General features: G+C 33.3%; 1 protein-coding gene, 1 long non-coding RNA gene and 1 pseudogene across 4 annotated transcripts; 2 read left to right on the top strand and 1 right to left on the bottom strand.

Annotated features, from left to right (window-relative positions):
* Positions 1-499: 499 nt before the first annotated feature.
* On the top strand, positions 500-3,991 carry LOC144555102 (uncharacterized). 2 transcript variants are annotated; one of them, XR_013511972.1, is made up of 4 exons: positions 500-713; positions 1,602-2,480; positions 2,907-2,973; positions 3,120-3,991. It is a non-coding gene; the product is annotated as an uncharacterized LOC144555102 (long non-coding RNA). The 2 variants fall into 2 exon arrangements; XR_013511971.1 differs by having other exon boundaries at positions 857-2,480.
* Positions 3,992-5,748: 1,757 nt separating this feature from the next.
* LOC144556092 (scarecrow-like protein 14 pseudogene) lies at positions 5,749-9,503 on the top strand (annotated as a pseudogene). Its single transcript, XR_013512210.1, has 2 exons — positions 5,749-5,853; positions 7,195-9,503. The product of XR_013512210.1 is annotated as a scarecrow-like protein 14 pseudogene (transcript).
* A 1,158-nt stretch (positions 9,504-10,661) lies between these two features.
* On the bottom strand, positions 10,662-15,740 carry LOC144555041 (transducin family protein / WD-40 repeat family protein). Its single transcript, XM_078303241.1, has 12 exons — positions 15,455-15,740; positions 15,218-15,361; positions 14,773-14,888; positions 14,261-14,415; positions 14,090-14,175; positions 13,306-13,834; positions 11,822-11,989; positions 11,609-11,745; positions 11,423-11,502; positions 11,231-11,345; positions 11,070-11,144; positions 10,662-10,981 (listed from the first exon to the last, which is right to left on the bottom strand). The coding sequence occupies exons 1-12, from the start codon at positions 15,545-15,547 to the stop codon at positions 10,835-10,837; spliced, it is 1,845 nt and encodes a 614-aa protein (XP_078159367.1). The 5' UTR covers positions 15,548-15,740; the 3' UTR covers positions 10,662-10,834.
* Between the last annotated feature and the right edge of the window lie 7,197 nt (positions 15,741-22,937).

Here is a 22,937-nt window from a genome sequence, read left to right as displayed (position 1 = left end):
TGATATGAATTCACACAGTGATGCATCATTGCCTCGTTGGATGGTTGGAACCAATCAATATCCATGAATAGATTGAAATATGAAAAGCCCAAATGTCAGATGTTTATTTATAATTATCGGCCTAGCCTAATTGAAGCAAAGCTGGAGAGAAATGCACTGGAATCACAAACACATGACTGAACGAAAAACGAAAACAGGATTCACATGAACTGGATCGAAATTGGGCTTTCATCCATGGGCCGTGAGTACTATTCGGAACCGAATCAATAGTCTCTCTTTTGAACTGTCTGTGACTGGAGATGATCCGGGCACTGCTGTTTAATTGGTCGTCTGGACGAGTGCGTATCCTCCGAGATATCTCAACTTTTGCGTGACCGACGTGTCCGGTGCCTATTCGGTGATAGCGCAGGGGCCTGTATTATTTGTGCTTTGATATTCGTGCAGAACTTAATTAAAAGGTCAAAATTTTCCGTAAAGTCACGCAAAGTGTTTTGGTAACGTGTTTAGCCGAAATATCTAATTTCCGTTGGTTTGGATACCTTCGTTTTCAATTTCAGACTCTTTGCAACAGATCGAGGTTCAATTCTCTTCTTCTGTCTAACTTGGTGGCGACGCAAATTGGATGTGATCGGAATGGTGACGCGATCTCTAAAACTTTAGTCCGGTCTTTGTTCATCTGTCTAACAGATCGGCGCAAATTGCAACTGATCGAGGTTCAGTTCTCGCCTTCTGTCTAACTTTAATCTGGTCTTTGTTCATCTGTTGAATTTTTATGCCTTTTTGATTGCATGCCAGTACCCTGCTGTTGAATTTACCGATTTCTGTGTTTACTTTTTTTTTTTTTTTTTTTGGTTAGTACCCCTCTTCATATGGCTGTACGAGGTGGTAATTTGGATTGCATCAATTTCTTTCTTGGGGGCTGATTGGCTTCAAGCTAAAATACATTAGTATTGTGGATCTTACCTAAATTTTTGCTTTTACTTCAAATTAATCTCAAATATTTTAAGGTTTGCTAAAATTCTGTGAATTCTAATTGTTTCAAAAGCTGTTAGAAAGTTTAATTTTCTAGCAAGCAAGGATTTTGAAGTTTATTGCTTAATCTAGTATGATGATTTATTTTTCGGTTGTAAGTGGAAATTGGATCTGATAGTGAATTTTGGTGAAACCATCTTAAAATATATATTAAAAGGTTAAAATTAAGATCTCATTTTTGACAACATCCTTAATGGCATGCCAGCGATGTTATCATGTACCAGATACTGGTTAGGCATATTCTAATAAATCGAGGAACTTATTGTTAAATTCTGATCTGATGGGAAATTTTAAGATTTATTGCAAGTAAAGTTCAGATTCAAGAATTTTTTTTATTTCTAATCTTTTTCTCTATAACCAATAATTGCATTTAAGAGAAATTGTGTTTGTGGACCTATGAAAAATGTATGGCATTAGTTCTTTATCTATTTTGTTCTTTTTAGAAGTAGTTTATATGTTTTACCGTTTCCTTTGCAATTACCATAGCAACCTCTTATCCTCTTTTTGTTTGCAATATGTTTTTCATGACTTGGCTCTTTTTTTTCTTTTTCTATTTTTCTAATCTGAAGTGTGCATGCTTCACCTGTTGAGATGGACTCGGAATTCTGATGGTATATTTATCTTGCTTTTATTTGTTTGTTTATTGTACAATGCTACAAGATTTTCATAATACCTTTGTGAGGATTCACCCAATTTGCCTGAGCTTGGAATGGTTCACATTATCACATAAATGTTTATGTTATTTACCAAGTACAATCAATTAATGGCCGTCTTTACTAAAAGACCAGTTTATTTTTTAAAGAAGCAAAATGTTTTTTTTTTATTGAAAAGAAGAAGCAAAATGTTGTTTTGTTGTTCTATGATGGACCTGTTGCAAATGCCCAATTGCCACTTATAGTAACATTACATAAAGGCACTCTCTTAAACTAAGATCCTACATAGACTACTTCAAGTTCAAATAATTCTTGAAAGCAATAACTTAAATTTTAATAGATTATTTGACCAAGCTTACCAGTACCGAAAGAGGCAAAATAATATAGCACACAAAAGTTGTAAAAGACTGAAAGATGCTTGTTTTGTCATGTTTTACACTCTTTCTTTATTCACAGTTCATCACTGCTACGATATTAAAAAAAAAAAAACAAAGTGGATATGAATCCATACACAGCCAAATGTGGCAGCAAAGGCTGCCAAGATCCATGTCATGATCTCATCTGAATCTGATCCAACCTAACTAAAGCAAAAAATATCACAAGAAAGTACAGAGTATGTGTCATGTAAAGCAGTAAAAGATATACAGCAAGTGGAAATACAATCGGGTAGTGACAACCGATTGTCGTAGCAAATTCGACGCTCAGCAAGGCCGACCCCATAAGGAGAATAACGATGCACAGTTTTACAAGCATTTGAGCATGCGGTGGTGCCGGCCTTTGTGGTGGTGTCGCCTGGTAAGTACCCTGAAAGTTAAAAAAGTAATTAGGGATTGTTAAGAAAATCACTTCTCTTTTTTTTTATTGTGGTACAAGTACAACAATGAGACCATTGAATTGTAAAACTCAAACCTAGTTATCCATCTTTTCAAAGTTTGGACTGTGTTGGAATTTAACTTTGTTTCATCTGCTTTACACTAATACATAGATTAGTGTATGAAGTGCATAGTACATAAAATTGGGTAAAAAAAATGAGAACTATATGGGCACTAATTAGTTACTCTTATTTTGCAAGGGTATATGGGAAATTTGGACCTGTAAAATGATGCAGATTGAACCTCCCTCAATTTTTACAAGATGCATTTACTGAAATGTATATTTTGCAAATAATAAGAAACTTACACAAATGTATTTACTGAAATGTATATTCTAAATTTGAAACAGAACAATTATGAAGTACTGTACAGAAACCAGCCATAGCTACCAGCATTATCCTCTTCTTCATTGACAGGTGAGATGAAACAGGCATCAAGCCAGGTTAATGGTATATATTATGTTATTGTACTTGTCATAGTAGAGAAAATTGCAAATTAGTGTGTGATAAATAAGAAGAAAAAAAAAATACCCTGACAATCTGATCAGTCATCTCTTCTCCAGTTCCAGTTTCAGTCATGTTAGCACCAAAGGTCACATTGTGTGGTTCTTGCCCTGGTCTGGTGTGCTGCCCATTCGCACTGGAATCATTGCCACCTAGACATACAAAGTCGAAGCATTAATAGCAAAGAAATGAGTACCTCTACTTTGGTCCGATTGTTCAAGTATACTTCAAAATTGGCTGGAATTATTGCATCCTTATGAACCCAATCAAAGAAGGTACAAGTTGGTTGACATTATACTTCACTTACCAGTATTGAGATTGCCATCAGCAGTTGAACCAGGAGCGTTCTGCCCATCAGTAACCAAATGCAAAGTGTGCCCCTCTTTGACATCTATTACTGCATCTATTACATTTTATTAAGGATCTCCAAGCCCCAAAAGAAATGAAAACTACACATCACAAGATCTCCCTTTAGTCTTAAGGATCAGTTGTTTACAAAACAGGAGGAACCAATCTATAGTACCCAAAAAAAAACCCATTTGATATTTTATTTCTGACATTGAATGATGTTAGTGGGCTTGACCAACTTCTTCACTTGGATTGCAGAACCAAGTCCTGATGGAAAAACTTCTGATTTCATTATTTGCCGTTGAAGGGCTTATAATTTAATAGTTGAGCACATGACTGCACAAAAGACAAACTAAAAACAAAGACAGGGAGTTTCAGAATATAGAACATAATAAAATTAAGGATACCATATTCAGAGAGTGTTGGGTCATTATTTAAAACCCTTCCTCCAGTTATATCATTTAGTTCCCCCTTCAGCACAGCAACTGGCATCTGAAATTAATGCTCAAGTATTACACATAGTTGCATTCAGTTGGTTCTTATTATTCATAGAACTATTAACTATATATACTTAGGAAGTAGAGACAGAAAAATAAAAGGTAATAAATTAATTGAAGTTGTGGGAGTGAAACACAAAAAGATTATTTCTTGTTGCTTTTTACTTGATTATCTGTCGGTTTGACATTTATTTCAGATGTCTGTTCACCACTTCCATGACTTAAGCTGGTAGCCTCTCTAGACATATCATCAGACATCCTGTATCATCACAAGTTCAAAATAATATTACAAGAAAAAATACCAAATAAAAATTAGACAAAAATGTAATGGATCAAACTAAGCAGTTATTTTTAACAAGGGGAAATAAAAAATGAAAAGAAATTATCAAGTGGCAGGGACGGTATTCACAACCGACGATGATCCAAAGAGGGGAAATGAAATTAAATTTACACCAACTGTAGAAAAATTTGCACCTGAGATTAGGGAAAATCGGATCGATCGGACTACTGTACTGAGCAAGAGGTGGAATTAGGAGGAGAGAAATGGGGGAGCTGGTGCTTTACTTCCACTTGGTTTTTCCATTTTTCTCCTTTTCCTTGATTTTTTTTTTCTTTTTTGACAAGGCAATTGATTTGTCAGAAATGGGATCCAGACGAGAGACGTGTCCGGTGCCTATTCGCAGATAGCGCAGGGGCCAGTATTATATGATCTTTAGGATTCGTGCAGAACATATTTGCACGGTTGAGATTTTTCGAAAAGTCGCGCAACCTATGAGATATCTCAGTGGATGCGAATACGGTCCAGACGGCCCATTAAACAGTACTCACGGCCCATGGATGAAGGCCCAATTTCGATCCAGTTCATGTAAAACCATGTAGAGTTCATGTGAAGCCCGTTTTCGTTTTTCGCTCAGTCATGTGTTTGTGATTCCAGTGCATTTCTCTCCAGCTTTGCTTCAATTAGGCTAGGCCGATAATTATAAATAAACATCTGACATTTGGGCTTTTCATATTTCAATCTATTCATGGATATTGATTGGTTCCAACCATCCAACGAGGCAATGATGCATTACTGTGTGATATCATATCACCTGAGGTTTCAGAAATTTTGATTTTTGATACTGGTTGTCCCATTCGTTTTTGGAACAAATATTGAAGAGTCCATATCCTCGTTGTACATATCAGTTCAGCATTGTCACAGTAAATCACTTGCAAAATTTGGGATAGCTAACAAACGACTATATAGAATTTAGCTATAAATACTCATGTAATCCTCGTGTAATTGATCAGAAATTCAGAACAAATCAATAAATTTCATTTCACAGTCATCTCAAGTATTGAGAAGCTATTAACATTTAAATTATTGGCCGATGACTTGACTAGGCTTTCAAACTCATCTCACAAACAGGTACAACATTCACTGAGACATAACTATGTTCTCTAGTATGGGCATTATGGAGGGAACGTGTATTGGATGACTTGACAGAGAGGCTATCAACGTGTATTGGGTAACTTCAATGTTATCATTTATTCACTTATCATAATATCATTGGTTTAATTCACATACTTTGCCTATGATTTCTTCATGAAATCGGAATATCACCAACTTTTGTCAAAAAAATATACATTTGCTATGAACTTTATTTATTGTCTTTACACTTCCAAAAGTAAAAATAATAAATTCATCGACTTTGAAAAGCCCCCAAACTCAAGGAAGAAAAGACTACGGTCAAGTGTGTAACAAGTTGTCTTAAACAAGAGTAGTGACTCGCTATACTTTATCTTGAAATTGATAAATAGAAACCGGATTTGATTGTACTGACTAGACTACAAGACCAGTAAAGACCAAGGACAAGAGACCATTAGTTCCGTGTTTCTTTTGAAATCTCGTCGTGATTCCTTGCTCTGGTTCTGAGAAGTGATCAGGCTTACCTAATTTCTTTCTAAGGTACCTCTCCTTTCTTTTTTCCCCTAATTATCTCTTTCTGTGGTGCTATGCTATCTGTGTAGTGAGGTCGTTTGCCTAAAAGGATTAAAAGCGTGTTCTCCTGCATTTATAAGTTCCTTTATTCTTAAACATGTAATTTTGTTTCACCATAAAAATCACTTCAGGTGCTTTTTCAGCAAACATAATTTAATAGTGACAACTAAAATCTGTTCCCGTTCTGTAAAAATTGTGTCCAATTATCTTTAATTTCGTCAAATTTTACCTGATTCATGCCCCAAATCGGATTTCTACCCGTACTGATTAAAAATTTGACTAGATTTATGCCTCAATCATGTTTCTGCTGATACCAATTGTTGCAGGTGAATAGCTTTTGGCTAGCTTCTTGTTTCTTTCTTGGGTTACAGGCTCTTTTTTAAGAAGGAACTTAAGTTCAAGTTCTTCACAATAATTTCAAGAGCGAGGCTATGGTACCATGCATAGCCCGGATTGGTCCGTACTGCGGATCAATATTTTTGTTTTCAAAATCGTAACGGTTGATCCGAACTATTCAACATAGTCTCCATATGAATATGTTTACAAAATCGTAAACTGTAAACTAAATTTTACATTTTTTTAGAATATTTTTACTATTTTTTTAGATGGGTAGAAAATCACTGTTTTGGATGGTCTGGAATTTTTAGTTCAAGTGGTTTTCTACCCATCTAAAAAAATAGTAAGAAAATTCTGAAAAAATGTAAATTTAGTTTACAAGTACATATTCAAATGGAGATCATGTTGAACGGTTCGGATCAATCATTATGGCTTTCAAACCAAAGATTTGAGCCCATAGTGCGGGCCAATATGCTCTATGCATAGTACCATAGCCTCACTCTAATTTCAAATATATATTGGGGTTATGAACTTAACTTTTGGCAAACTTAGCTGCACTTCAGCAAGCCAGTTGTTGCGAACCATATAAACTACAGCTTGGTTTTGCTGATATACAAATGAAACTAAGGGCTTAAAGAATTTTGATGGATTTTTTAGAGCATATAATGGAAAAGTCTTAAAAAGATTAATTTGATCATCCATTTTTATGGTCAACAAAAGAAAGATTGTACACTTTTGAAAGAATATGATTATTAGAATTCAAATTAGATATTTTAGGATATTGAATAGCAATATAATAAAATTTCTGAATTATTGATCTACAAACAGATGCTGGATAGTACATCTTGTTACTAATATTAAATTTTTATCATCATCACCAGCATCAATTATCATCAATATGGATGAAGCAGGATACCAATTAATTTTGTAAACAATGTATTTGTTAATATCTTTGTTCAATTCTGTATGTAGGTTGTGTCATCCTCTAATTAAACCAATGGAGAATACTTCAAATGATGCAGTTTTAAAGAACAAAAATTCATTGCCCTCGGATAACAACACAAACAATGCATTAAAGGAAAATTCCAACGGTATGATTGATGTGACCTTGAACTACTTGAGCAAAGTACTGCTGGAAGAAGAAATTCATGAAAAGGATAATATGAACCCTGCTCTTTGGGCCATGGAAAAAGATTTTTATAATATTCTTGGCCAGGAATATCCATTTCTTTTGAATTTGTCACGTTCTGACCAACCAGAAGCAGACCCTACTTGTACCTATTACCCTTGGAAATATCAAATTGGTTCTTCTTCCGCAGAAGTATCTGTTTTGGGGTTCAACCAAGTAGTGGAAAAAGGAACAAATGTTCTTCCAAGTGCTGATAAGATGGCGATTAATTTTGAAGCTAACATGAACTTGTGTCCTTCTGTACACGAGGGAAATGTTGATAGGGTTAAAGTCAATTTGGACAATGAAGAGAACGAAAATCAATTTTCAACGATAAACAGGTCCAGGGGTAAAATCAGATCCAATGACCAGGATTTGGACCTCATAGAGGGGCGCAACTGCAAAATCTCAACACCTAATTTAGAGGAACCAGCCAAAGATGCAATTTTTGATGAAGTGCTTCTTTGCCCTGATTTTTGCGCAAAAGAAGTTGTTGGTCTAAGAGAAATCATGCAAACAAAGGCATACAGTGGAAAGAAAATCCAAGAGAAAATTCCTGATGTTAAAGATCTTCTAATCCATTGTTCTCATTTAATAGCTGCTAATGACCGACAAGCTGCAGGAGGACTCCTAAAAGAGATAAGAAAGCAATCTTCTCTTGATGGAAACGGGAATCAAAGGCTTGCCCATGTGCTTGCTGATGCACTTGAGGCCCGATTGACAGTTACTGGGAGTGAAACCTACACTAGATTTGTTGCAAAACGGATTTGCACCACCGACCATTTAAAGGTCCATCGCCTGTATATGACAGCAGCTCCTTTTTTGGGAATTTCTTTGTATTTTGCTAATCAAACTATCCTCAAAGCAGTAGAAAAAGCTTCAAAGCTGCACATAATTGATTTTGGTATCTATATTGGTTATCAATGGCCATGTCTAATCCAAATTTTGTCTAACCGAAAGGGTGGGGCCATAAAACTTCGGATTACCGGCATAGAATTCCCTCGGCCAGGATTCCGTCCTGCTGAATTAGTAGAAGAGACTGGGCAGAGGTTGATTGAGTATGCTAGAATGTTCAATGTTCCTTTTGAGTACCATGGTATAGCGTCCCAATGGGAGACCATTGGCGTAAATGATTTCAAAATTGAAACAGATGAAGTGCTGATAGTTAATAGCATATACCGCTTCAGGCAGCTTGGAGACGAAACAGCTGGCTTAGATTGCCCAAGGGATAAAGTTCTTAAACTCATAAGGCATGTTAGACCACACATTTTCATTTTTGGAAACTTTAATTGGACGTTTAGTCCCTTCTTCGTCACACGCTTCAAACAGACCATGTCACTGTACGAAACAATGTTTGATTTACTGGACACATCAACTCCACGGGACGATAAGGTAAGGCAAATCATAGAAAGAGATATGTTTGCTCGTGACGCTATAAATTTCATTGCATGTGAGGGAACAACTCGGATAGAAAGACCCGAGACCTACAAAAGGTGGCACCAAAGGATAGTGAGGGCCGGGTTTGAACAACTACCACTGGATCAAATCATTGTGAAGAAATGTAAGAAGACCTTCGGAAAATTTTATGATGACAATAGGTTTTTTGTAGAAGAAGAAAGTAATTGGTTTCTTCAAGGATGGAGAGGAAGAATACTTTATGGTCTTTCCACCTGGAAACCAAAGTAGTAACGTGCCTCTGATTCTCGTTGATGCTGCGCACATAATGCACAGAATAAGGCAAACTCAAAAAATGGAATTCAGATTCATCTACTATCGGGTCCGGATCCCCGAAAGTAACCCTATTTTTTGGGTTTTGAATTGGTACCGTCCGATTCAAATCTGTCGCTCGGGATTGCTTTGGAATTCGAATCCATCGCTCGGAATGTGTGCACTCCATTCAAGATGGATTGTCACGGATTCGAATCGGACGGTCCCAATCTAAAACCCAAAAATTGAGTTACTTCACTGGATCTGAATTCCTGCATTATTTAAATTAGCAACTTTCATTAATTTTTGTTTAGTTGAAATGTAATATAGATTTAAATTACGGTATATTTATGCATCATTTCTGTATATAGCAACTTCTATGGGTTTTTTTTTTTTGTTAACATAAATGTATTGTAATTTCATATTATGTAAATTCTTGATGTTAAGGTTTCAAAAAAAAAATTCTTGATGTTTTGCATACGAGATAATGTAGGTTTAGTTATTTTAAGAAGGTGGTTGGAAGTGTTATTCTGTCTTTCAATACTATATCTATTACTAATGGTGTTCAAAGATATTTTGATTATTTGTCACCACAAAACTAATAGTATTAAATGAAATTTATGGTTGAGCGGGGCAGACGTTATTGCCATATATTGAAATATGTGTGGAGTATTTGACGAAATTTAAAGTTTGTAGGTTGTTTTGTATGTTACAAAGTAAATGTTTAATCGTTTTTTCTATACCAATAACCCCTTTTAACCCCCCCATCATATTATTTAATAAAAAAATAACAAATAAATAAATATATTAAACGCATTATTTACATAATGTAATTAAAAATAAAAAAATATAATTATTGATTCAATTATGTTAATAAATATAAATTACTTTTTTAAATAAAAATACAAAATATATAAACCAGTCTAATCATAGTAAAAATTATATAATAATAAAAATAAAATGTATTATATGTAATTTTACATTTATCAATTATCATTATATTTTTATAATATAATGGGTATGAAATAATTTTTATCCGTAGTTTTATCATTACTTTTAACGAAATTATTGTTACTCATACATGCCGGACGACAACATACGAAAATCTAGCGAAAAAAAAACTACTGTTTTGAGAGTCGTCTGAGCGGCTGGCTTTTTTCATCATTGTCGTCTGGTTGTGGCATATCGAGTTACGAGTTGTTGGTACGTATTGTCGGTTTGTTTTTTTTTTCTCCTATTCTTTTGTATTTTTTTTTCTTTAAAAATAGAAGAGTAGGTGGAACAAATTATAAATATAGTTATTATATTATATTTTTGTTGTTGTTTTGTGTTGGTTATTTGTTTGTGTTATATTTCTTCTTTTCTCTCTTGCTCTAATAACATTTTATGGCTCCAACTGGTGGATCTCCCTCCGAGAGGTGATTGATTTAGTTTCTGATCTAGGTGATTCAGTGCTTTTCCAGTTGCACACTTCTCTAAACAGTGATTGTTTTGGTTCGGTTGATTGAATTTTCGGCCCAATATGATTCAGTGCCTTCTCAACCGTGTACATATCAGTTCAGTATTGTCACAGTAAATCACTTGCAAAATTACTGTTACAGTGGATTTGAAAATTTGACCAATAGCCCAAATGACCTTACAAAAAAGAGCCTAATCCGAATACAATACAACTTTGATTAAGAAGCAACAAAATTTCCTACAAATACAAAACAGCAATAAATAATAGTATATTTTGAATTAATCCATGTCAGATGCATCCTCTTCTTCTCCATAAACCATTTCATCTATCTCTTCATCTTCTTGGTCATCGTCGTCTTCTTCGCTTGCATCACCCATGACCTCATCTATTTGAGTTCTTGTTGTTTGTTCTCCAGCCATGTCAATCTGATGTAACATCATAAATAAAAATATTATTGATAACAGTCACAATCATAATAGTAATTATAGCATTATAATTACAATAATAACTAACCTGTTTCCTTATAAGTTGCAGACGACCCGATAGCTTTAATAACTCTTGCGTGAGTCCAGATTTTATCACAATTGTCTGCAAAAAAAAGAAATGTTTAACTACAATTTTAATACCTTCAATGATAGAACTGAAGGGAAAACTAAGTTACCCAGAATAAGTACCTCTTGCAAGTCGTCAAATAATTTCAAGGAGGATTTACGAGATAAGATATGATGACCATGATACACCAGCAAGCAATACATCCATTCAAGAATTTTATTTGAGCTCTTAGCAGATCTGTATAGAGTAAAGACTTTAAATTAACAACCATCAATAATTGCCCTAAAATGAATGATAATTTTAATACAATATACCTTATTCTCCAAGCAGAGACTAAGTTATCGAATAATGGGCCCACCTCATCAGAGCTCATGGCATTCACATGTTGTCTTATCTTTTAAAAGAAACAGAATTAAAAAGCAAATTAGAAGCAAAACAAAGCACAGTTAAGAAACTGCACTTCAGGATAACAATGAAACAAAAGGAAAGCAGTATAATACCATTCGCATCGACCAATTCTTCTCAATTTGTATACCGATGGCAGAGCTTAAATCAATTTTTGCACCAAGAAGACCCAATTCTCGCATCCTATCCTCTATGCATATAGATTCCTCTTGCAATGTTATTTTTTGTGCACCTTTACAATCCAAATTTGAGTAAGTACAACATGAATAATGAGCACAAATTGATTACATATTTCAGATTTATATTACCTTTTTTGACAGGCAAGGATACGGTTGTACTGGGCTCAAGACCCAAAATGGGTTTCAAATCTTCAGTTGAGTCTGTTAACCCGTCGTGTTTTCTTTTCTTGTCATGCGCATATAGCTTTGGAAGAGGGAGAATTGCATCCTCTGCATTGGCCCGGTCTAATGCTGTAACTGTTTAATTTGAAAACAAATAAATAAATATTAACCAAAGTAGTTTTTCTTATAAAAATTAAAAAATTACAGAAGATGCAAACTCCTCACATGCAGATAGTTCAATATTTGAGGGGGCAGTTGAAAACTAATCTATATTTCTTGTCACCAGGTGGTGGTGTGTGTGTGCTGCCAGTAACAGTATCAAAGTCCAAATGGTAGCATGATGAGTATAGGGAAACAAATCTGCTGGTTATTCCCAGTGTTTTAAAATGCGGTTTTGTTCATGCATACGGAAGGCCATGTCGTACAGATTCGTATACGGTTTTACTATGCATTGTTAAAGAAATATAGATAAATTATAACAAATTTATATCACAACAGTTCTCTAGCCTAATGGCTTGTGCTCTTTACCATATTGTAAAGGTCATGGATTTTAATCTCCTTCAATGCAAAAATAATTTATGGCCTTTTTTCAAAACCGCATATGTGGCCACATATCGAATCCGCATGACCACATATGCGGCCACATGAACTTGAATGCATGTGGTTTTGTATGCAAAAGGCCACCGCATACTCATTATGCGGCCGCATTTAAAAACACTGGTTATTCCAATAGAATGACAGGAACCTGTTATTCCAATCCCAACCATTCAAATTCTTCCATGTGCGAATCTCAATGAAGAAATTTTTTCATGTGCTAATCTCAGCGAATTTGAACGGTTAAGATCAGAAATAACAGGTTCCTGCTATTCCATTGGAATAACAGCAGATTTATTTCCCGAGTATAGGCACAAACTACAGCATGATAACCATTGTTAATTTCCTTTTTCGTCTTGAAGAGACCATACAACACCTCATGTTAAAAATTCATAAAACCCTATTCCATCCAAAAATCATACTAAACATGATAAAGAAAAAAAAAATAGGGGAAATTTCATGTATACCTCTCAAAAATCTTAAAATTACGTATTTTCTCCTCTAAAGTCTGTAATATCATATTTACCTTGTGTATGTGTCACAAGCGGATAAATGAACCATTTGTACTTGGAAACCGATCAATTAGAAGACGGGACATTTTTCTTACACAGCTATGTAATTTTATTTTTTTTTAAAGGGTAAAATGGGTACTATAAATTTAAAATGATTTTTATTAGAAAAGCCAATAAATTGAGTAAATTTGTGACTTTTTAAATTTTATAAGGGTAGATATGATATTAAGAATTTTAGAGGGGGGGGATGTAATTTCGAGATTTTTGAGGGGTATACATGAAATTCCCCCAAAAATATGAATATATACAAAAAGAAAGATGGTAATACTTCAATCTTCATTATACCTTGAGTTTTCACATCTTGACTCTTCTGAGAAACAGCACGACCCCGTACCGGTAAGAGGACCCCCACTCGAGCCGGCTCTAACTTCACATCAACACCATAACATACAGAAACCCTCTCGAAGCACGGCTTAACTACCGACCCATAAGCTGCCACCACCTGTCCACATGCCTCCTTCATCAGTCCTTGAATTCTCGCACCAAAGATCCCCATGTCGCCCTTGCTAACCCTCTCAGCCAAAATTTTAGTGGGCTTCTTGTCTCTTAAGTCGTTGATACCGGTACCGTACCAAAAGTAGCAGATGCCAGGTTCGGAAACCGCAAGAATGTAGAATCTCGTATCGTCACTACCTGTACCGGTCTCAGTTTTAGAGTCTACAAAAATGGCTGGGTGTTCCATTGAGAGGACGCAGTTAGCCCCCTGGATTTTACCAGCCGGGCCAGTTTTCCAAATGGCTATGTGTCTCTCTCCTACACCTGATGTGAGGATGTAGGACCCGTCTTCGGTGAAAGCCATACACCTAACACCCATCTAAACATAATTTAGAAAAATTAGAAAGACAAAAGAACTTCTATACCCCTTGTTTTACAATTCTTATTGAAAAAGTATACATACATGAGAGCTAAAAGCAGGGTATATTTTCTAAAAGAACTAACGGAAGTGAACTACACTTTTATAATCTCCAAAAACAGATAAGAGATATATATCATTCTGCCAAAGACTGAAATATAAATAAAGACTTTACAGGAACGTTATGTGATTTTACCAGTAAAATTTTGAACTTACAGGATGCCCAGAAAATTTTTGTATTTTCTTGTTGTTATAACAACTAAAAGTTCTCAGCTGTCCAGCTGCTGTTGCGATTTTCCCATCTATAAAAAAATAATAATAAAAATTGAGAGTTTTGAGTAAAAAATAAATAGCACTACTTGATATTTGTTTTCTGTGTAATAGTACCAGAAGAGACGCAGAGAGATGAGACTGCTTTGGAGGAGACGCTAAATGTCCCCAACATCATCCCAGTAGAGGCCTTAATCTTGCAAACCATGCCATCAGCGCCGGCAGTGTATACAAACGAACCATTAGCTGAGTATGCAATAGCAGTTACACCCCTTCAAAGTAAAAAAAAAAAAAAAAAAATTGTAATTATTTCTCACTGATCATACTACATTAAAATGAAGTCGACACTTGCAAGGACCACAGTGATGATTTACACTTTCAACAGATCTACGTACAAGTACCAGTACATCCTGGAACAGTATTTACGGGTACCAGGTTGCAGTAACATTGTCATCCAAAACCAGTATGGGCTGTAAAACATGCAAAATACCTTCAAATACTACACCTTATAAGTAATAAAGGGTTTAAGCTATGATCAGTTCTTCCTTCACAGTAATGCAACTAGGTGATTGAGTGTGCTATATATTGAAATAGGTACCTGACAGACCTAAATTTACAGAAACCCTTACCCAGGATGGCAATCACTAACTTTCCACTTTAGTTGACCAGCAGAAACATCAAGCGCTAGTGCATCGCCACTGCCGGTACCAAGCACCAGAAGTGAAGCCCCAACCTTTCTCTTTTTCTAATACAACAGACAAAAATTATAAAATAAACAGTTGATAGGTGTGAACAAACCCACATGAAAATGAGCAATCAAACTAAATGTTGGACCGTGCTTATATGCAAGGAGCAAACCAATAAGATTCAATAAAATTTGATCTCTTAGGGTACCAACTGGTACTATTTAGCTACCAAAATCTAGGATATGCAAGCTGTGGTTCAGACTATACATCACATGAGAAAAATAAGTACAAAGAAAGGGCAGAGGTGTACACCCTTTATGAAATATGAAATTTGCATAAAACAAAGGATAAGAATAATGTTTATTTGTGATATTAGTAGAGAAACTACCTTGCTCTCCAGTTGTACCCACTTCATACAAGTATAATCCAGAGAAAGGTGCCCTCTTTTGTTCTCAGAAAGCAACCCAGACTCATCAGAAGCCGTTATATCAACAAATTCTGTCTGTAAATGGCCTTTCAAGGTGTCCCAAATCTGAAAAAAAAAAAAATGAAAATCTGTTAACCCCATCGAATCAAAAACAGCGAACTAAAAGCCGAGAGCGAGAAAATCGAGTGGGAATCGGACCTTGATTCGACCGTCACCAGAGCTGATAGCGAAGAAATCGGAACCGGGGCTGAACGAGGTGAGGAGGTCTCTATTGTTAGGTGAAGCCATCATAATCGTGATGTAACACTATATGACACTGGAAGAATTAGAAAGAGAAGCTTAATTTACGCGTGAGAGAGAGAGAGAGAGAGATTTAGGAAGGGTTTAGTGGGCGGCGCTCGGCGGCGACAGAAGTAGCGTGGTACGGCGCGCCGTCTATGCTTCTTACTTCTGAAGGCTTAAACCCTGTTCCCTCTTCGCGGACTGAACCAAGGTTTTTTTGTTTAGCAAATTTCCATATATGTCCCTTTAAAATCATAATGGTGGAATTAGACCCCTTCAAACGTTAGGCAACCTGAATTCGGATTCTCTTAGGCTGAGCTGTAAACCTTGGTAGCCTCTACCAATATTTCAAAAAAAAAAAAGAATTCGGATTCTCTGGGCATACTCAAAATATTCGCAAATAATTCTCGTTTTTTTAATGATGACAAATCGAATGTTGAATTATTAGATTAATCAAACTTTGACTGAATTATTCTCGAATAATTCGTGAATTTTATGAATTTTTTCTAAATTTTACGAATTATTCGCAAAAAAATTCCATAACATTTTGTTTTGTTTTGTTTTTTTTGAATCCTTATAGGACTAGAATCTCTGGTCCGAATAATTTAAAATCGTTTCCGAATTATTCTCGAATCACTAATTTTTAACCTCGCCGAACCGAACCCGAATAATTCATTTGTCACTATACCTCCGAGTTAACTCAAAATTTGAGTTAAGATCTAAATCCGATTTAAATCCATACTAATAGGGATATAAATCTTGGATCAAATTGATATGAATTCTAATCACATGATTGAAAAATTAACTCAAACAATACGTTAATGCAGAGGATTGAATTATAGACAATCTAATAGTGTTTGCAATTTGGTCAAGGACATGAATATGAGGAGGGATCCACTTACAACAACTTGAAAGTTACAACATCTTACAACATCGTTTTTTTTCATTTTCAAAGTCCAAATCGTCGATCCAAACCGTTAGATATTCAATCTATATTAAAACATGGTTGCAGACCAAATTTTACATTTTTTGGAATTTTTTTGCTATTTATTAAGATGGGTACAAAATCGCTGTTTTTTAATGGTGCAGAATTTTAATAAATACAGCGATTTTGTACCCATCTTAATAAATAGCAAAAAAATTCCAAAAAATGTAAAATTTGGTCTGCAACCACGTTTTAATATAGATTGAATATCTAACGGTTTGGATCGACGATTTGGACTTTGAAAATGAAAAAAACGATGTTGTAAGATGTTGTAACTTTCAAGTTGTTGTAAGTGGATCCCTCCTCCATAAATATATATATATATATATAGAGAGAGAGAGAGAGAGAGAGAGTTAGGCTGGGGTGCTATGGATAGCATAGTGGCCTCTATGCTACGGCTCAATATTCGAGTTTTCAAAATCCAAACGGTCGATCCGAATCGTTCATCTTATTCTCCATATTAATATCTGCTTGGAGACCAAATTTTACATTTTTCTGAATTTTTTTACTATTTATTAAGTATTTTACAAAATTGTTGATCCAACGGTGGCTGCACAAAACAGTAAAACTGTTGGATTAGTGATTTTCAAAGTGGCTTAATAAATAGTAAAAAAATTCAGAAAATTATAAAATTTGGTCTCCAAGCAGATATTAATATGGAGAATAAGATGAACGGTTCGGATCGACCGTTTGGATTTTGAAAACTCGAATATTGAGCCGTAGCATAGAGGCCACTATGCTATCCGTAGCACCCCAGCCTAACTCTATATATATATATCGTAATACGGCACCACACGGTACATGTCGTTTAAATGCTATGAATTGTGTTTTGTGATGTGATTATTTTTCAAAATATTATTACAACACGATAAATGAACTAATCGAATCATAACACGGTACATGTCATGTGAATCACGTATAATCAGAATCGTTAGATCATTCTTGATACAGATTTATGCAAGAGTCGGACGGCTCCGACCAGACAACAAACCGAATTTGGTTTGATGTCCACGGACCGTCCCCTACTCCTTTTTGAGAAAACTGGGCCGAACAAGAAAAAACCTTTCCATCTTTTCCCAAGCCCATCTACCATTTGAAATTCTCTCTTTCATGTGAGCCGGCCCTATAAAACCAATTGGGCTTGAAAAATTGGGCCTTGAAGAGTAGATAGAATACAGATTTTGCCATTTTGGACAAGTTTTCAGGTCGGCTGAATATAAAAGGATAAAGTTGGTTGGATGTTTGGATCCCGAGGTGGCGAGACGTGTATCGAATCTTCTCGGTTCAACAAAAAATCCCAAAAAAAAAAAAAAAAAATCTTCTCGGTTCAACTCGGTTTAAAGAAAAAAGGTCTTCTCGCTCGGTTGAGTTTTATACGTATGACAGAATCACAGAATGGATAATTCGTGAAGCTTAGTGTTATATGGTATTTTATGATGCACCTTTTTTTTTAAAACTTTTTGGTAATTAGATATACACTTATATTTGTTTTAAGTTTAGTCAGAAATTTATATTATTTTAATGTTAATATAAAGAGGAGAATCCATTATAACATTTGAAAGTTACTGTATCTTACAACAATTTGGTTTTGTGATATTCAAAGTCCAAATAGTTGATTCATACCGTTAAACATGGTCTCTATATTAAAATGTGCTTGAATATCAAATTTTATGTTTGTTTGAAATTTTTTACTATTTATTAAGTATTTTACAAAACTGTTGTTTTTAGACAATTTTGAACTACCGAAAATAGCAATTTTGTAAAATACTTAATAAATAGTAAAAAAAAAATCAAAAAAATGTAAAATTTGATCTCCAAACACATTTTAATATAGATATCATGTTGACCGGTTTGAATTGATTATTTTGACTTTTATATGTTATAAATGGATCCCTCCTATAATATAAAAATGAAATTTATATAAAGTTCATACTTGGCTGAATATTTTTATACCGTCCATTATTGATAAAATAAATTTGTACATAATTCATAGTTGATATAACAACGTGGACTCCGTAAAAAAATCAAATATTGATAAGTGTCAACCACGTCAAAATTATGGACTAAAATATTTAAATGTGAACCATGCAGAAACCATTTAAATTTACATCATCTCAAAGCGCCTTAAAAAAAATAATAATAATAATAATTCTTGATATAATTTATGATTACTTCACTTGTCATTTATCAACAAATGCGTATGCATGCACAGCTGTTAGTCAATGTGTTAATTAACAAAATTAAGTAGATTCCTGGAAAGCACTGACAAGGGACAGCGCATGCTGCAGTAAGCATTTAATTTTTCTTACAGTGCAAACCTTGAAAGTACTGAATTCCATATGTTATTTATTTTTAATTTAAACCCCTCTTAATGGTAATAGCACAAACAATCTATAATTTAGTGAAAGTAATTGAAGCCCATGACGCCCCTTAGAGTTTGACTAATAGGGTTTTATTTATTTATATTTTTTTTGAGGTACTAACCATAAACATGCACATCCTCATATAAGAGGTTTTTTTAGTCTTTTAATGATAATTCGGTAGAGATCTCCTCAAATTGGAATAGTAGAAGGGAGAGTTCAAATGTATCATGATTTTGTACTTCAATGTGTTTTATATTTTTTATTTCTATTTTCAAAAATCGAACAGTCGATTTAAATTGCTCAACATGATATTCATAATAAAATATTCTTGAAGATCAGATTTTATATTTCTTATAAAAAAAATTTACGTAAGTACAATATCATTTTTTCAAATGGTCCAAAATCTCCTTAAAACAGTGATTTTGTACTTACCTAAAAAAATAGTAAAAAAATTCTAAAAAATATAAAATTTGATCTCCAAACATATTTTTTTTTGTCAGTGTAGTAGAAAAGAAATACTTACACGGTACAAGAAAAATTGTCAACAAAAATCTTGAAAAGGGAGAAAAATTTGTACTACAAACTGGCAAGTTAGAATATTGTAGATATCTTAAGAATAGAGAAAATAATAATGTTATAAAATATCATTTTTTTAAGTTAAAATAAGATATCAGCCACCTTTTTTTTTTGACAAAATGTCCTTGTGGTTCATGTTTTCTATTCTTTTTCTTCTTCTTCACTTCTATAATTTTAATAATTTTATTTTTATAATTAATATTTTGTATTTTTTTTATAATTACTAATTTATGTAGCATAAAATTTTAACTATTCGGTTCTCATATTTCATAATTTGCCTTTTTCAATCTAAATCCTAAATTTAAGAAGTACAAAATGATATGCTAGAATTATAAAATTTCAAGTTTTTATACCTGTACGATTTGATCTTTTAATTTTATTGTTTAACCTTAAACTTATATGTATTTAAATTGAAATATTAAAGTAGATATTATTTTTGCAGATTTATAATGAAACAAACATAAGTGTTTCTTTAATGGAGATATCATACATCTAAATCTGTAACAGAATTTGAATTATACAAATAATTAAAAGTCCATATGAAACTTTAAAAATGATATTAGATTAAACACGTTGATTCATGAAAATTTGAAATGATAAATGCAAAATTTTAAAGTATGAAAATTTATATTTAAATTTTACGAGTTCAAATTATGCAAATCAATTTATTCCAATTATGAAAATATTATAGTATTATAACCTAAATTATAGATTATTTTTTTTAGATTTCTGACATACAATAAAAGAAGAGAAAAAGGAAGGGGAGAGAAGTTTTTTTTTTTTAGAAAAAAGATAAATGGGTTTAAATGAGCTATAAGTCTTTCATCTTCTAATGTATCGGTGATGTGATGGAGATGTTTTTTTCTAAATTTAATTTATAGGGTGTTGCTTTCATATAAATTCATTTATATTTTTTCTAAATAAAAAAAAATCGAGATAAAATATGGTCATAGAAGCATATTTTGTTAAAGAAAAAAAAGAATTTCACCTAAACCCCTCAAATTACATATTTTTCTTCTAAAGTTTGAAATTACATATTTCTCATCTGAACTTCCAAAAAACTTATCAATGTAAGATTGACTTTTTTTCTTAAACAAGCTAGGATTTTTTTTAATGTTTTTAATAAATGATTAAATGAGTACTTTATAAATGAGGAGGGTTCCAATACCTCTCATGTCTTTAATACCTCATATTTTATATCTTCGTATTCAAAATCCAAACTGTCGATCCGAACCACTCAATATGATATCCATATTAAAACATGTCAGGGGATGGAATTTTATATTTTTTTAGAATTTTTTGACTATTTCTTTTAGATAGGTAGAAAATCATTGTTTCTGAACAATCCAAAAACGGTGATTTCGTACCTATCTTAAAAAATAGTAAAAAAAGTTTCAAAAATGATAAAATTTTATTCCCAAACATATTATAGTATGAATATCATGTTGAGAGGTTCGGATTGACAGTTTCAGTTTGGACTTTGAAAACAAAGATAAAAAATTATGGGGTATAATGACATGAAGTATTGGAACCCTCCTCTTTATAAATTTAAAATAAAATATAATATAAAAGACAATAAAATAGATAAATTTGTGAGGTTTAAAGTTTAGAAGAAAAAATACGTAATTTCAAAACTTAAAGATAAAAATATATAATTTTTTGAGATGTATACATGAAGTTCCCAGTGTTCCATCTTAACTTTCAAATAAATAGGGATGTTATATAAAACTGTCCATTGAGAAAACGACATTCACAGTGGAGCATCTTAAGTGCTAATGGGTAGCTTAATTAATTACATTGTGATTTGACTTTGTTTCCATCGTCGGTGAGGAAGCTTTTTCAATGATTACATAAGCGGCTACATTGATGAGTCGGCTTATATTAAGAATTGAACATTTATTTTATAGTTTCAAACTAAAATTCTAGAAAATTTGTTGGCCGTTGATGACTCAAAAAAATATATAATAATAATAATGGCGGAATGAAGTAGAGGTGAAGAGCTAATTTTCCGAAATTTTTATTAATATTTAAAATATCTAATTAATTTCAAATTATACCCACTTTTTAAAATAAATATATTAAACATTTATAATATTTCAATACAAAAAGTAAATAAATTAAAAAAAAATTGAAACCGGTTATCACTGGAAAGGTTTTTCTAATATTAAATTACGTCGATCCGGGTGAGTTTTTAATCGGTGAAATTTTGATCGGAAAGGTGATTCAATACCCACAATATTTTTACCAGTTTGATCATTTCTGAAAATCCTACCACAAAGTGGGTATAATTTGAAATTAATTAAATATTTCGGGTATTAATAAAAATTTCGGGCTAATTTCTATAAACTGAAATTGTTTATTTTTTTCCTTAAAAAATTTATATTATTAGCTCTCCACATAAAATAAATTAAAAAAAATATTTGTTTATCAAGCCGCTCAATATTAATTTATGATTTTAGAATCTTCTTTCCGTGCCAGAAATATTTAGTTATATCTTTCAACTACTCAAGAACTAAAAAGGGATTATTTTCCAAATATGACAAAATTGAAAGTTCCTACTTTTGTATACACAATTTAATTTTTTGCTTCCCACATTTGGATGGACTATTCAGTCTGGTAAAATTATTGACCGAGGAGCTTTTGCTTCATGCAGCACTTGGACAATACAAGTAAAACAATGCTGTGTATACCGTGCGCGCTGCATAAAATAAAAACTTCTCTGTCAATATTTTAACCGTGTCGGTTGGCATGGAGAAATCATTGATCACAGTTACTTGGAATGATCTCTTTTCACGGGATAATTAATTACTCTTTCAAGCCACATCGATCTCTACTCTGGACCTTCCTTTCATAATCAAATCATAGATGATAGATCCACCTCTATCTTCTCTCTCTAGTCTTAATATCTTCTTTTCACACTCTATACTCTATAGTTCTATTCCTTCTAGGTCCACCCCCAAAACAAAGCAAATTAAGATAATCCCAAAATTGTGACATCTTATGCCCCACACCGCATTTTTTGCATCTTGAAAGATTAGTTTAATCACGGTCTGACTATGATTCAGATCTCCAGACGAGCATCTCTTAGTTAATTCATATTCTATTTTTTTTAATGGTTAAATCAAATCTTTTGAAATATTTGTCCGTGTTGAAATTAATTGTTCCTTAAATATCACAAGCATATTTTATAAAAGAAACATAATAGTTTTGACACGAGGATTACTTTGAAATTAATGTATGAGTAAAAAAAGTTAGCATCATCTGATCAAGATAAATTTATTTTTCCAACCAACGAGCTGTCATCTCGGGTCTAGATTCTCTGAGGTAATTCAAATTTTGAGTTTCAATATGCACCATCCGATATGAATCTAAATCAATCCGATTCGAGATGAAATGTAATGGGATCCCTTTAATATTTGTGCCAAAACAGATTGAACAGTCATATCTAAACTCAAAATTTGAGTTGGCTTAGACG

The sequence above is a fragment of the Carex rostrata genome, chromosome 6 (genome assembly GCF_964058835.1).
Source record: "Carex rostrata chromosome 6, lpCarRost1.2, whole genome shotgun sequence".
Lineage (NCBI taxonomy): Eukaryota > Viridiplantae > Streptophyta > Magnoliopsida > Poales > Cyperaceae > Carex > Carex rostrata.
Note: the sequence above shows the minus strand (reverse complement) of the source record. Positions and strands in the feature narration are given on the sequence as shown.